Source organism: Opisthorchis viverrini (genome assembly GCF_000715545.1).
Source record: "Opisthorchis viverrini unplaced genomic scaffold opera_v5_223, whole genome shotgun sequence".
NCBI lineage: Eukaryota > Metazoa > Platyhelminthes > Trematoda > Opisthorchiida > Opisthorchiidae > Opisthorchis > Opisthorchis viverrini.
In genome coordinates this window covers 837,384-848,490 of record NW_008751880.1, presented here as the reverse complement: position 1 = coordinate 848,490, position 11,107 = coordinate 837,384, and the positions used below count along the sequence as shown (strand labels likewise).

The window sequence follows — 11,107 nt, the reverse complement described above, 5'->3', positions numbered from 1 at the left end:
AGTCGCCTGACGAAGACCGCCTTCCCTCTGCTAGAAAGGAAGCGATTGTCACGCCAATCTACGAAACTGGTGACCGACTATCGCCTGGCAGCCACGGGCCCATGAGCCTCACTAGCGTGCCGTGTAAGATGGTGGAACGCATTCTGAAGCGAGCTATGCTAGATACACCTTACTTCCAGCAACCTGATATCTCCAGCTCAACACGGATTTCTTCCAAACCGCTCTTGCGTAACAAACATGGGAGTGTTTATGGGCAGCTTAACCCAAGCCAAGGACGAAGGACTCATGTCGGATGCCATATTTTTCTACTCCTCAAAGGCATTAAAATAATTCCCACAATAGCTGCTCCGCAAACTCGAGTTCTATGGGACTCAAGGTAAAGTTCTGGGCTTGATTAAGGTGCTTTTACCAGAAAGAACATTTTGAGTGAAGATGGGCTCGACCTACCCTTCTCCAGCGCCGGTTTCCACCGAAGTTCTTCAAGACTCCGTCCTAGGACCAGTGCTGTTTCTGATCTACGTCAACGCCCCTCCAGGTGTTCTTGCAAGTCTATGTCTACCTTTGTGGACTTGGAGTTCCAATGCCAGTGCCTTCCGAATGGATGTAGACGCTGCCAAGCAGTGGTCGTTGGACTGGCACCTTCCTCTGGATGAAGGAAAGTGTATCCATATGTCACTTGAAGGAGACTCAGCGAATGCCTTTGTTGTGCATGGTGAGAAAGGACCAGAAAACATCATGAGGATAGATGCCAAAAAGGATTTGGGCATCTGGGTCTCCTCAAACTTGTCCTTCTCACTGCACCATGAGAAACAGGCACAAAAGGCATTCGCCATTTTACGGATGATCCGACGCACCTCCCGTATCACTCGCATGGACTTCCACATACTCTATGGTGCCTACGTCAGACCGGTCCTGGAGTACGCCAACCAAGTTGTGCACTCAGGACGTACGAAAGACGTCACCTTCATTGAGCGTTTCAAGCGGGCCGCCACGAGAATGGTTGCCGGCCTCAAACCCGTGGACTACGAAACGCGTCTCGCGATGCTTGATCACTCTCCCCTGGAATACCGTCGCCTGCGAGGGGAACTAATACTTACTTACGCTCTGTTTGAACAAATCTTGGCAAACAGGTTTTGTACCGTTGACCCAGCAAACACCCGGCTGGGATATAGTAAGAAAATTTTCAAGCTCGGAGCACACACATTCATTAGACAAAACGTTTTCTCATTTCGGGTGGTAGCTGCGTGGAATGACCTTCCTCCGACGGTTGTTCACGCTCCTTCTAGAAACCAGTTTAAAGCACTATTGGACACTTATTTGTGCGAATCCTGGCGCTGGCGAGTATACTGCTCCGCGCTGAGAACATAAAGTGCATTGCTACACTTTTTTCACTTGTGCCTTTCAGGTGAACGACAGCCACTGACCGACAAGTACAAAAGCGACTCGGGAAACTTGGATAATCGCGTCGATCCTGTGTATCAATCAGTGAATCCGTGAGTCCGTGACCTTGACGGCGCGTGTTTCGAAATTTGAGCCTACGGGTTTGTATACGGCGCTCATTGACACAACACAGCAGTGCACTGCGCGGGATGTATTATTGTACCTAGACACTAACTGTCACTAGCTTATTTTACGCCCGCAATCGATTTTCTGACGTACCTAGAATTGTTGAGCACATGGTTTGCTGATGGAGAACTCCTCCGATCAGCTGCTATTCTTTTGTACATCCAGTTCGGCACGTCGGTGCCGATGTAGAAGATTACTAGACGGAACCTCGCCGATCAGCGCGACATACCGCCTACTTACTCTGAATACACAGATTTCATGGACACGCAAACTGCTGACTTGAGTATGCAGAAGGAAGGCACAAATGATGTATCGCATCTGCGAAGCTCCCTTTTCGCAGGCGGGCGATACCGGAGAAAACTTGAAGGAAGGAGCTGCGTCCTATAGGAGACTTGTGCGTTCGAATGCCACTGAAGCACCATGTGTATATGCAGCAACGGAAAGCATATGGCTTAACAAGGGGCACCTGCAGCTTCTTACATCATGACGATCACCAATCGTAAAGGCTTATATCATACATAAGAGCAGTCCGGGAACATTCCCCAGCGCTGTTTAACGTCCCGGAACCAAACAAACTGCTTCCTACCGAGAGACAACAATCCGCAAGGCCAATTATGTTAAACTTTGTTGACCCTGAAAGCACTCACGATGGTTAGGTTTGCGCAACACATGTCCCAACCAACGCAGCTTCTGGTGCTGGGCAGATTTTTTTAATAAAAGGTTCTTGTTGCACAACCGAAAACTGTCACGAAGAGAGTGGACCTTACCGTGGTGTGACTGCGCACCTCAACGACCCGTTGAGCTATACTGGGTGTCCCCCGGACACACATAGTCTCTCATATCATGTTGGTCACTAGCTCATGGTCTAACGAACACAGTCTCCTGGTCCTCCAGCTTGGGGGTTGGAACATATGACGGCTTGTCCCGCCAAATGCCGCTACGTTGCAGTTATTCTTTTGAGCCAAAAAAAGCGTTCAGCTGTAGCAACCTTCCGGTGCCTAGCTGCCATGCCACCTGAAGGAAGCACGAGGGCTGGGATACTGCCAGGTTGCCCAAGCCTAGACAGGGGAAGTCGAGAGGCGGAGGTCGGGTTCGAACCACGGACCTTCCAGTTAGTAGATTCGCGCTCTAACCACCTGAGCCATCTCGCCGAAGGATTTGGTTGAGGACTCTAATCGTCCTTCTGTCTAGGTGTGGGCGCCCTCACAGTATCCCAGCCCACATACAACCATGGACTGCACATATACTGATCCTTTAAAGCCATCAGAAATCAGCAACGCTTCTGAGGCACCGGTGATCGGAAACCTGAAGACGTCTCACATTTGTCCGCAGAGCTCACGTCTCGCAGCCATAAAACAACACCCTTTGATTCAGCCTGGTAGGCGTGACCCTAGGGACACTGACAGGATTTTCTACGCCACCAGTGATGCAAACCAGCAAACTTGATTCAAGGCTTTGGGGTTCTTGCACTGACTTCATCAGACACATTTCCATCGGAGCCAACCCAATTGCCTAGGAATGTAAAATTCTCCACGACCTCCAATGAATTCCCTTGAGTTGTAGAGGGTATTTTTAGAGACTATACTTTTTGAAGTATGACTTGGCACTTTCGAGGTTCACGGCGCGTTCCGAAAGATGGTATGACGGTGGTCCGTCTATTCAACAGGGCTTGTGCTTCGCTTTGGTCTTGAAATATGAGGGCATTGTCGTCTGCGTACACCAGGTCGACAAAGATTTCACCGCCACAAAGATGGATGGCCTAGGCGGTGGCAATCTCCACGCATCCCAGTGCTAATGGAATAGAAGGCATGGAACTATTGTGCTTCGTTTGGTCTTGAAATATGAGGGCATTGTCGTCTGCGTACACCAGGTCGACAAAGATTTCACCGCCACAAAGATGGATGGCCTAGGCGGTGGCAATCTCCACGCATCCCAGTGCTAATGGAATAGAAGGCATGGAACTAGCAAGTGTACAGAGAACAGTTTTGGATCAATCGAGCCGACACGTTTAGGCGGGGTTATCAGGAGGATTATTAATCAGCTGAACTGCACTTAATTTCCCCCCACCTTCCCTCCTCCAAGTGACTTGTAGCATTCACAAGCCTACAAAACCAGCAAAATCTACCAGTGGCTTCCAAGGTGAATCGTCAAATGAAACACCTTGAAATGGAAGATTAAAGTATCAAACCCAATAGGAACTAATTTGAGACTCCACCATCTCAGCGCAAGGTATAGGCAACCACACCAACCGAAAAGATCCGTTAATTGACGTTGAACACTGATCTAGTGCGGTTATCTGAAGACGTCTTACTGATTGGTTTTCCGTCTGCCTTAAAACGGCCAAGTTGGTAACCTAATCACGACCTAGCAAGCTTCAGTGTAAAAAAACGAAACGTTTCCCAGTTGAAAACTACCAATTGTTCACCGAGGCTTTCAGAAACGTACACTTTCCACCTCTCATTCGTTTCCATCCGGCACAGGACTTGCAGAAAAGAGCCTTGTGAGGAAGATGGTTCACGCACTACATGTCCTGACCATCAAAACCTATGAGGTGTAACTCACTCATCAATGGCGGGACGAGGTGGCTATGGGGCAATAGCGCGAGTTTACTGCCTAGAAGCTTCCTTGTTCGAACTCAACCTCTGCATCTTGATTTCCCTTGCCCAGACTTGTATATCCTGACAGTATCTCAGCCCTCGTGCTTCCTTTCGGTGGCATGGAAGCTAGGCACCGATAGGGTGTTACCACGTTTTTTCAATTTTACTTTCGATATCGGGGGCTTCCTTTCTGCTAAAACCATCTGGCGTGCCGTTATCATCATCATGAACAGCACGACACTGCTTCGCTACCGTACAACAGTAATTTAGTTGGAAGCCTCATCGAACCACCTGTGACTTTTCGATGGCGACTGTCTCGGCTTGGGCAACCCGACAGTGTCAGTCCTCGTTCTTTGAGTAACATTACACTTTGCATCCACGGGTTACCACGGTTGGACGGTTGTTACTACTTATTGGTTGATTCGGAAGACCCCGGCAACCTGGCCTCCAACCGTCACTTTCAACATACTTCGACAACTGCCTCATCCAATAGCGTTTATTCTCGTTGATTTTAAACTTTCAGCCCGAGGTTCCCACAGGGTGTGGACCAATGGACTCAATGGAGAAATCTCATGCGCTCCAATCTTCCGTAGTGTCTGCGCTATTTGACGCCCGTCAGCTCATCTGGACTGAACTATCGTCCGTCATATCTGGTATGAACGTTTCCACATGTTCACGCAATATCTTTTAGGTATTAGGGAACAATTTGACCGTGCTGACAAAGGTAGTTTCAGTAATTATTCTCACAACTTTTCACACTAGATCGGAGCGGTGAGATAGATCGTCTGCTGGATGAAAATCAGGCGTTGACCGAGTAAGTTTATGTGCGTTGCCTATGAGTTGCTTCGAGTGTGTTAAATCGCCTCAATGAAATCGTTGAGGGAAAGGAGATAGAAATTCACGGACTACGTAAGTTTTCTATCTGAAAATGCAAACACTAACCCCCCCTACAGGACGGCAACTTCAGAGCTTTTACACGGGAAAGCCACTCTGTTCCACGTGTTCTCGTGATATTGCACTTTCGGATAAGCTTTCCACTGTCAAGGAACACGGGCGGCCTACTGACAAATTGTCTCCCCACAGGGCACGTACATATCGTACGCACTTTGGTGGACACTCGGAGGCACGCAAACGACTACGAAGTAATGTAAGTAGCCGAGTTGTGTTTTTAATCCTAAGGCACATAATCTGTTACCATGAATGAAAATTTCCGAAACCACTTTCACCTTTGTTCCAATCTTAATTAACCGGTTTATGTTTGATAGATTTGCATTCACATTATTCTCGTCTGACCAGCCCTCTTGTCCTTGCACGATTATTCTGATTAATCCACACTGAAAAAATGAAGCACTGCACTCGGGTTTCGTTCATGTTGGATCTCACCAGGATTACTTATCCTCAGTCGCACCAGGATGCGAACCCCGGATATTGAAAATGTGAGACAAGCTTGTTGCCACCATTCAAGCCAGTGCACAATAGACGCACCCGTATTGTCCTTTCCAAACATTTGAACATGTTCACGCTTCGGCGATGCTATTGGTTAATCCAACGCCTCGAAGTACCTTCGGAGATTTAACAACGTTCCAACACTGAAGTTGACGGTAATGGGGTCCAGGGTTTGGTGTTTTAAGTTTCCGAGATTAATTGCTCTGTCCTATCCGATAACGACTCATAATATGAATTACGGTGGCAACTGTGTCCTACATCCTGGAAATCATGCGTCGGTGGGATCACCTGTGGACCACTCGAGCTACTGTCGATTGCCTACTGTGACGCCTTCAGCTATTATTCAAGCTTGCCTAGATCGAAAATAGTTCGAGTGAACCACAGTTTTGTCGATTTCGCGGTAGTTTCACTGTGATTGGTCTTGGTGAGTGACCTGAAAATTGGTTGTTGATCTGTTCACCCAGCTTGGCAATAATGCAATTAAGCACCACCCGGATCAGGCTTCTAGGAGGTAGCCATTAATTGGTGCGCAGTTTTACATTTCAGGGGACCCCCACATATACTGCACCCGACACGGAAAATGGGGCATTTCAGTACTGCATGCTCGTGCAGATAACCTCGACAGTGTAACAGTTGTCTCAGTATTCTGTAAAAATACCTGTGTTTTAACCGCATTCCACTCAATGGAATACGTTGTCGCGTCCGTTCATCAACTTAGGTGACCACACAGCAAGATCAGTTGCAAAAAACCCGTTCAGCTGTACCTCCCTGTCTGCCATACCACGAGCATGAGGGTTGGGATACTACCAGGTTGCCCAGACCTAGACAAAAGTCGCGATGAGAGGCCGGGTTGAAACCACGAACCTTCCGGTTAGTGAATTCGCGCTGCAACCTCTAAACCACCTCGCCCCCAGGATCAGTAGCAGAATACAATCACACGACGTGGGGATGTTCTGTTTGTAAGCAATTGGAGTTTGCGGCGAGTATGCGTCGCTTAGGGCTGAACCTACTAAGTCATGGGTTCGGCGGTAAATGTAGCTCGGATGAGCTTAGGATGAGGCTTCGAAGGAGCGTACGTGTGTTTATGGATGTTGCGGGGTCTGAGACTCATCGGCCAGGTTCCATTAACTCAGACACTCCTTTATAGGAACGTTCTGTGGGTGTTATCCAAGCGGATCGTGACTTCTTCTTTGGCCTGACCGTTCAGCAGCATGTCTTCACCGATCGTTTAAACCGACTGACATTCGCCAGCGCCAATTCACTTGTTGTAAATGGAGAAGACCTTTGGTTTTTAGACATTTCGAGAGCCGACTGAAGAGACACTTGCAGTTTCAATTGAAAAGCTGTGGAGTTGGAGATTCTTCGCCATTTTTAAAGACACGCCACTGCAGCCGCGCAGTGAGGTCACAGCATCCTTGTTAACCTCGTAGAGGTGTCGTCCGATTCCGAAATGTCCCACACTACTCGATCCAACACTTATGTGGCGGCGAGATGGCTCAGTGGTTTGAGCGCGGATTTACTGAAGGTTTCAGCCACACAATGGTACACAATAAGTACATCTGGAGGCAACATAGCCTCGACTGATTGTTTGCGTCTACTCATAGGAGAGGCGAGACGGCTCAAGTGGTTAGAGCGCGAACTTACTAACCGGAAGGTCCGTGGTTCTAACCCGACCTTGCCTCTCGACTTCCCCTGTCTAGGCTTGGGCAACTTGGCAGTATCCCAGCCCACGTGATTCCTTCTGGTAGCATGGCAGCTAGGCACCGGAAGAGTGTTACAGCTGAACGATATATATATATATATATATATATGTTGGAGAGGTTGCCCACTAAAATCAATAAATCGTACACAAAAATATACTGCCCTGATTCAGAGGTGCGTGGGTATTTAGTCACTTCCGGAATATTAGGTGTGACCCGTATCTCTTCTGTTGTTAGCAAAGGAATGATGCCTCATTTGTAACTCTTCTGCATTCCAGACATCTTTGTCTTCCTCCTCTCCGGTCTCCTCTGCCATTGGGAGGGGTCTGGGTAACGCATTTCCTCCTCGGTGGGATACAAAACCAGCTCAGAAACGACACTGTACTCGCGAATCTCTTGGTGTCATTCCTTCGTTTCCGATAGTCCTAGTCCGTGATGCACAGTCCTTGGATGAAGTGGATGATGACTTCCACGAAAAACCCGCCAAACGAGATAGTGTTTCACCAGGTGGGCATTGTTAACTGTATATTAACAATCGTCCAGTGTTTCCCTGCTGGCAGTAATTCCAGTATTTAGTACGACACAATCTATTACCGGTTAACATCTGCACTATTTTCTCGGTTGAATTGGCCCCTATTTTTCAGTCTACTGGATCCTCATACAAAGCAGTGGCTTAGATGCGAAATTATGCTTCCTTTTTTGTGATCACGTCAGGCTGGTGTCTTTTGCAGTAAACGTATGGCGAGATTTACGGGTACGTTTACCCCTATGTAAGTTTTAAGAGAAAGCGAAATTAGCCGAACTAGGGAACGAGGTGTAAATCTGAGATACCCATTTCATAAACAAGCGTTACTGGTTGTGTGTGGCTTTTTAGCGAGCATTTCTGAAATTCTTGGCTGACTTTGCCTCCTCATTAAATCTCTATTACCGTAAATGAATGCGGTAATCTACTGAAGCTAGTGCGATTCCATAACCAGTGCTAGAAAAAGGCCACCGTCGGAAGATACTGTGTATCATAGTAGGCCGGTGGTTCACTGCGTATCCTTTGACTTGGTTGATATATGCCTTAATATCGTGAATTTGAAGTTAAATTACAATTATTTGGAATGAAACTACATCCAGCAGGTCAAACCAGTTTGTGTTAAGAATCCCAGAAGCACTGCACAGGTGCTTGATGGGAGCCATCAACTATGTTCATCTCATGAGTTTCTGGAAAGATTGGAACCCGCGAGCTTTCGGTCAGTAACCGAGCTGTATACCATTCAGCCGCTGTGGGCTAATCGGCAGTATGATCAACTCGTACCTAAATAGCGCAACCATCCTTCAGTCACATGATCCACATCAAATGACCCGGTGCCGATCGACTCGTAATAGGCGGTTTCAAACCGATAGCTGATCGTTATTTCTAGATTTCGTGTTTCATCCAGAATTAAAAAAAAACATATATCTCCGATCTTTCAGTCTCTGGATACCGTGCAATCCGACTGACGGAGGATGGCTGATGCACCATCAAAGTTTGCATTCCAGGTCTATATACATTTGACCGTGTATGTTTCCGATGCTACCGCCGACTGCTGTTAGTGGTTGGCAATCAGTCGAAAACTACTGTCTCCCCTCTTTTGGAATCGATACTTATAGAGTTAAAAGACAGGTAGATGCTACCGAAAACTACGCTTGGGTCCATTATAATCTGTTATGGGAACCAGATCCCGATAAACTGACTCCAGCGTGTCTACAGACCATAGGTTTCCACTTCTCACAGGTTGAGTGATACTTCCGGATTTCATAATGATCCAGTCATGCGCCCCCAGTCCTGCTCTCGTAAATTCAAGCCTCTTTTATCCCTATTTGGAAACTTTTTCGTCATTTTGCGATAGACATCTGGTCGTGGCAGCTACAACCACTGTGCGACAAGCACATGGTTATTACAGCTGACAATGTTGATTGTGTGAGCACGCCACTTTGAACTTATACATCTGACTGACTTAGCGGTATGCAAGTTCCTTAGATTCAAAATGCTGTGAAAACTTGATACTTCAACCAGAGTTCGAAATGAAATTTTTGTGTGGGACGGCTGTCACTGTAATCGAACAAATTCGTTCGCTCCTTGCACGTGTTTCGGTACTGGTTAAATACTGACTAATTCGCTCTGGCCATTGATACCAGGAAGATATAAACCCTTTCTATGGTTATTCACATAACTGACCAGCGTTTCTCGCAGATGACCCGATAACTAGTAGGCCTTAGGTTTGGATTGTTATCCCCATGATATAGTCAGTTGATGATGATACTGCGTATGCCTGAAACTGTTGACGAGAAGATCTCACGACTTCTCTTGTCTACGTCCACCTGATGAGCCACAATAAGGACGATAGGTCTCGTATGAGATATTGAGTTACATCTCTACTGTAACATTTGATTACTGCCTAAAACTTTTCAGGCCTTTTTGAGAATTGCTTATTAGTTAGATAAGTAGTGTGCTAAACGACACTCGTATTTCTATGCTTACTAATTGTTTGTGCCTCACCATTATATCTAGACCCGTATTACTAAATGTAATGAGTGTAGTGTAGTGATATTTCTTGATAATCGTTTATGTTCGATTCACAGCTCCTCTCCAGAAGCCAAGTGCTGTTGTTGGAAGTGTTACATCCAAGAAGAAACCGGCAGCCACTCCGAAAGGTCAGGCTTTTAGAATGACTGAGTTTAGTCCTCCAACTCAGCAGTATGATGCGTCATTCGCCATAGAAAACGCAGTGAATCACTCTGATCTGGCTGCTGTTGAAATTACGCGGCTTGACTCCGTTGCTTCCACAGCTCCCTATATGCGCGCAGATACTGCCGAGTAGGTTTTTGAGGGCTTTTTGTGAATGTAATGATCCGTATTTTTTTCTTTTCTGATTTCTTTAAAAAACACCTTGACTTTTTATATTGGTGTTTCCTCATTGTTTATCAGGATTCTTGCTTCGATTTGATATCAATACAACCGTTTTATATCTATCTCGTACCCTGTTGCGGTGAGTTTTCATAACTCCATCTGTTCGACTGTGAGCCCTCGAATTAAATCGGATTAGTCTCACTGCTCGTTAGCACGTGGCACACAACCGATCTCAGTGGTACACATGCTCTCATTTTCCCGGCTAATGTTCGCTGGTCGTTCCGCTAGTTTCCATCACCAGTTAAAATGTGAAGGCGGCAATTGGCGTCAAAAATTGGAGTAATTGAGGCGGTGATAGCACAGAATTTTTCGCTTAGTTAATCATCCCTCACTATTTGCGGTGTACTATCCCCCTGCATTGCACCTTTCTTAAATGATTTTACCCGACCAGTCACGTTAAGTCCCATGTTTGACAAGTTGAATGTGATTTCTACGCCTACAGTGAGCAGGAGTCAATCACGTTATCAATGGACATACAACAACAGACCTCGAAGTTTGTCTTCAGACGCCCACCTTCTAGTCGGAGTCGTTCCAGAATGGTGGCCTCTCAGCTCCTTCAGCGTCATCGTGGATTGGCATTACGGGCCCATCAAAATCGTCGGACGGTTCGAGCTAAGCATCGACAGGTTTCCAAGCGGCATTCGCTTACGAGAAATAAGCGGAAAGATCTTGATGAAACGACTGCTGACGCGTCCCTACCGTCCGATTTCCTCGAATCTGAATACTCGCTACGAATTCCAGAAGTCAAACCGGAGATGAACTCTGGTATGCTCAGTCTTCTTTCAGATTGTTCGCTGCTGAATCTTTAAGTTGTACACCATAATGTAACCGTTTTTTATCTGTTGGAGGTAGACTTCTGG

The 11,107-nt window shown here is 46.7% G+C and overlaps 1 protein-coding gene across 1 annotated transcript in view; it reads left to right on the top strand.

Moving 5' to 3' along the window:
* Nucleotides 1-432: 432 nt before the first annotated feature.
* The window catches only part of T265_08534 (hypothetical protein), a gene marked incomplete at both ends in the record, with an annotated part of 53,482 nt that continues 42,807 nt past the window's right edge, over nucleotides 433-11,107 (top strand). The window contains 7 exons of the mRNA XM_009174363.1: nucleotides 433-1,171; nucleotides 1,406-1,485; nucleotides 4,687-4,816; nucleotides 5,117-5,310; nucleotides 7,588-7,816; nucleotides 9,920-10,154; nucleotides 10,690-11,012. Coding sequence (XP_009172627.1) covers nucleotides 433-1,171; nucleotides 1,406-1,485; nucleotides 4,687-4,816; nucleotides 5,117-5,310; nucleotides 7,588-7,816; nucleotides 9,920-10,154; nucleotides 10,690-11,012 — 1,930 coding nt within the window. The remainder of the gene's footprint in view (nucleotides 1,172-1,405; nucleotides 1,486-4,686; nucleotides 4,817-5,116; nucleotides 5,311-7,587; nucleotides 7,817-9,919; nucleotides 10,155-10,689; nucleotides 11,013-11,107) is intronic.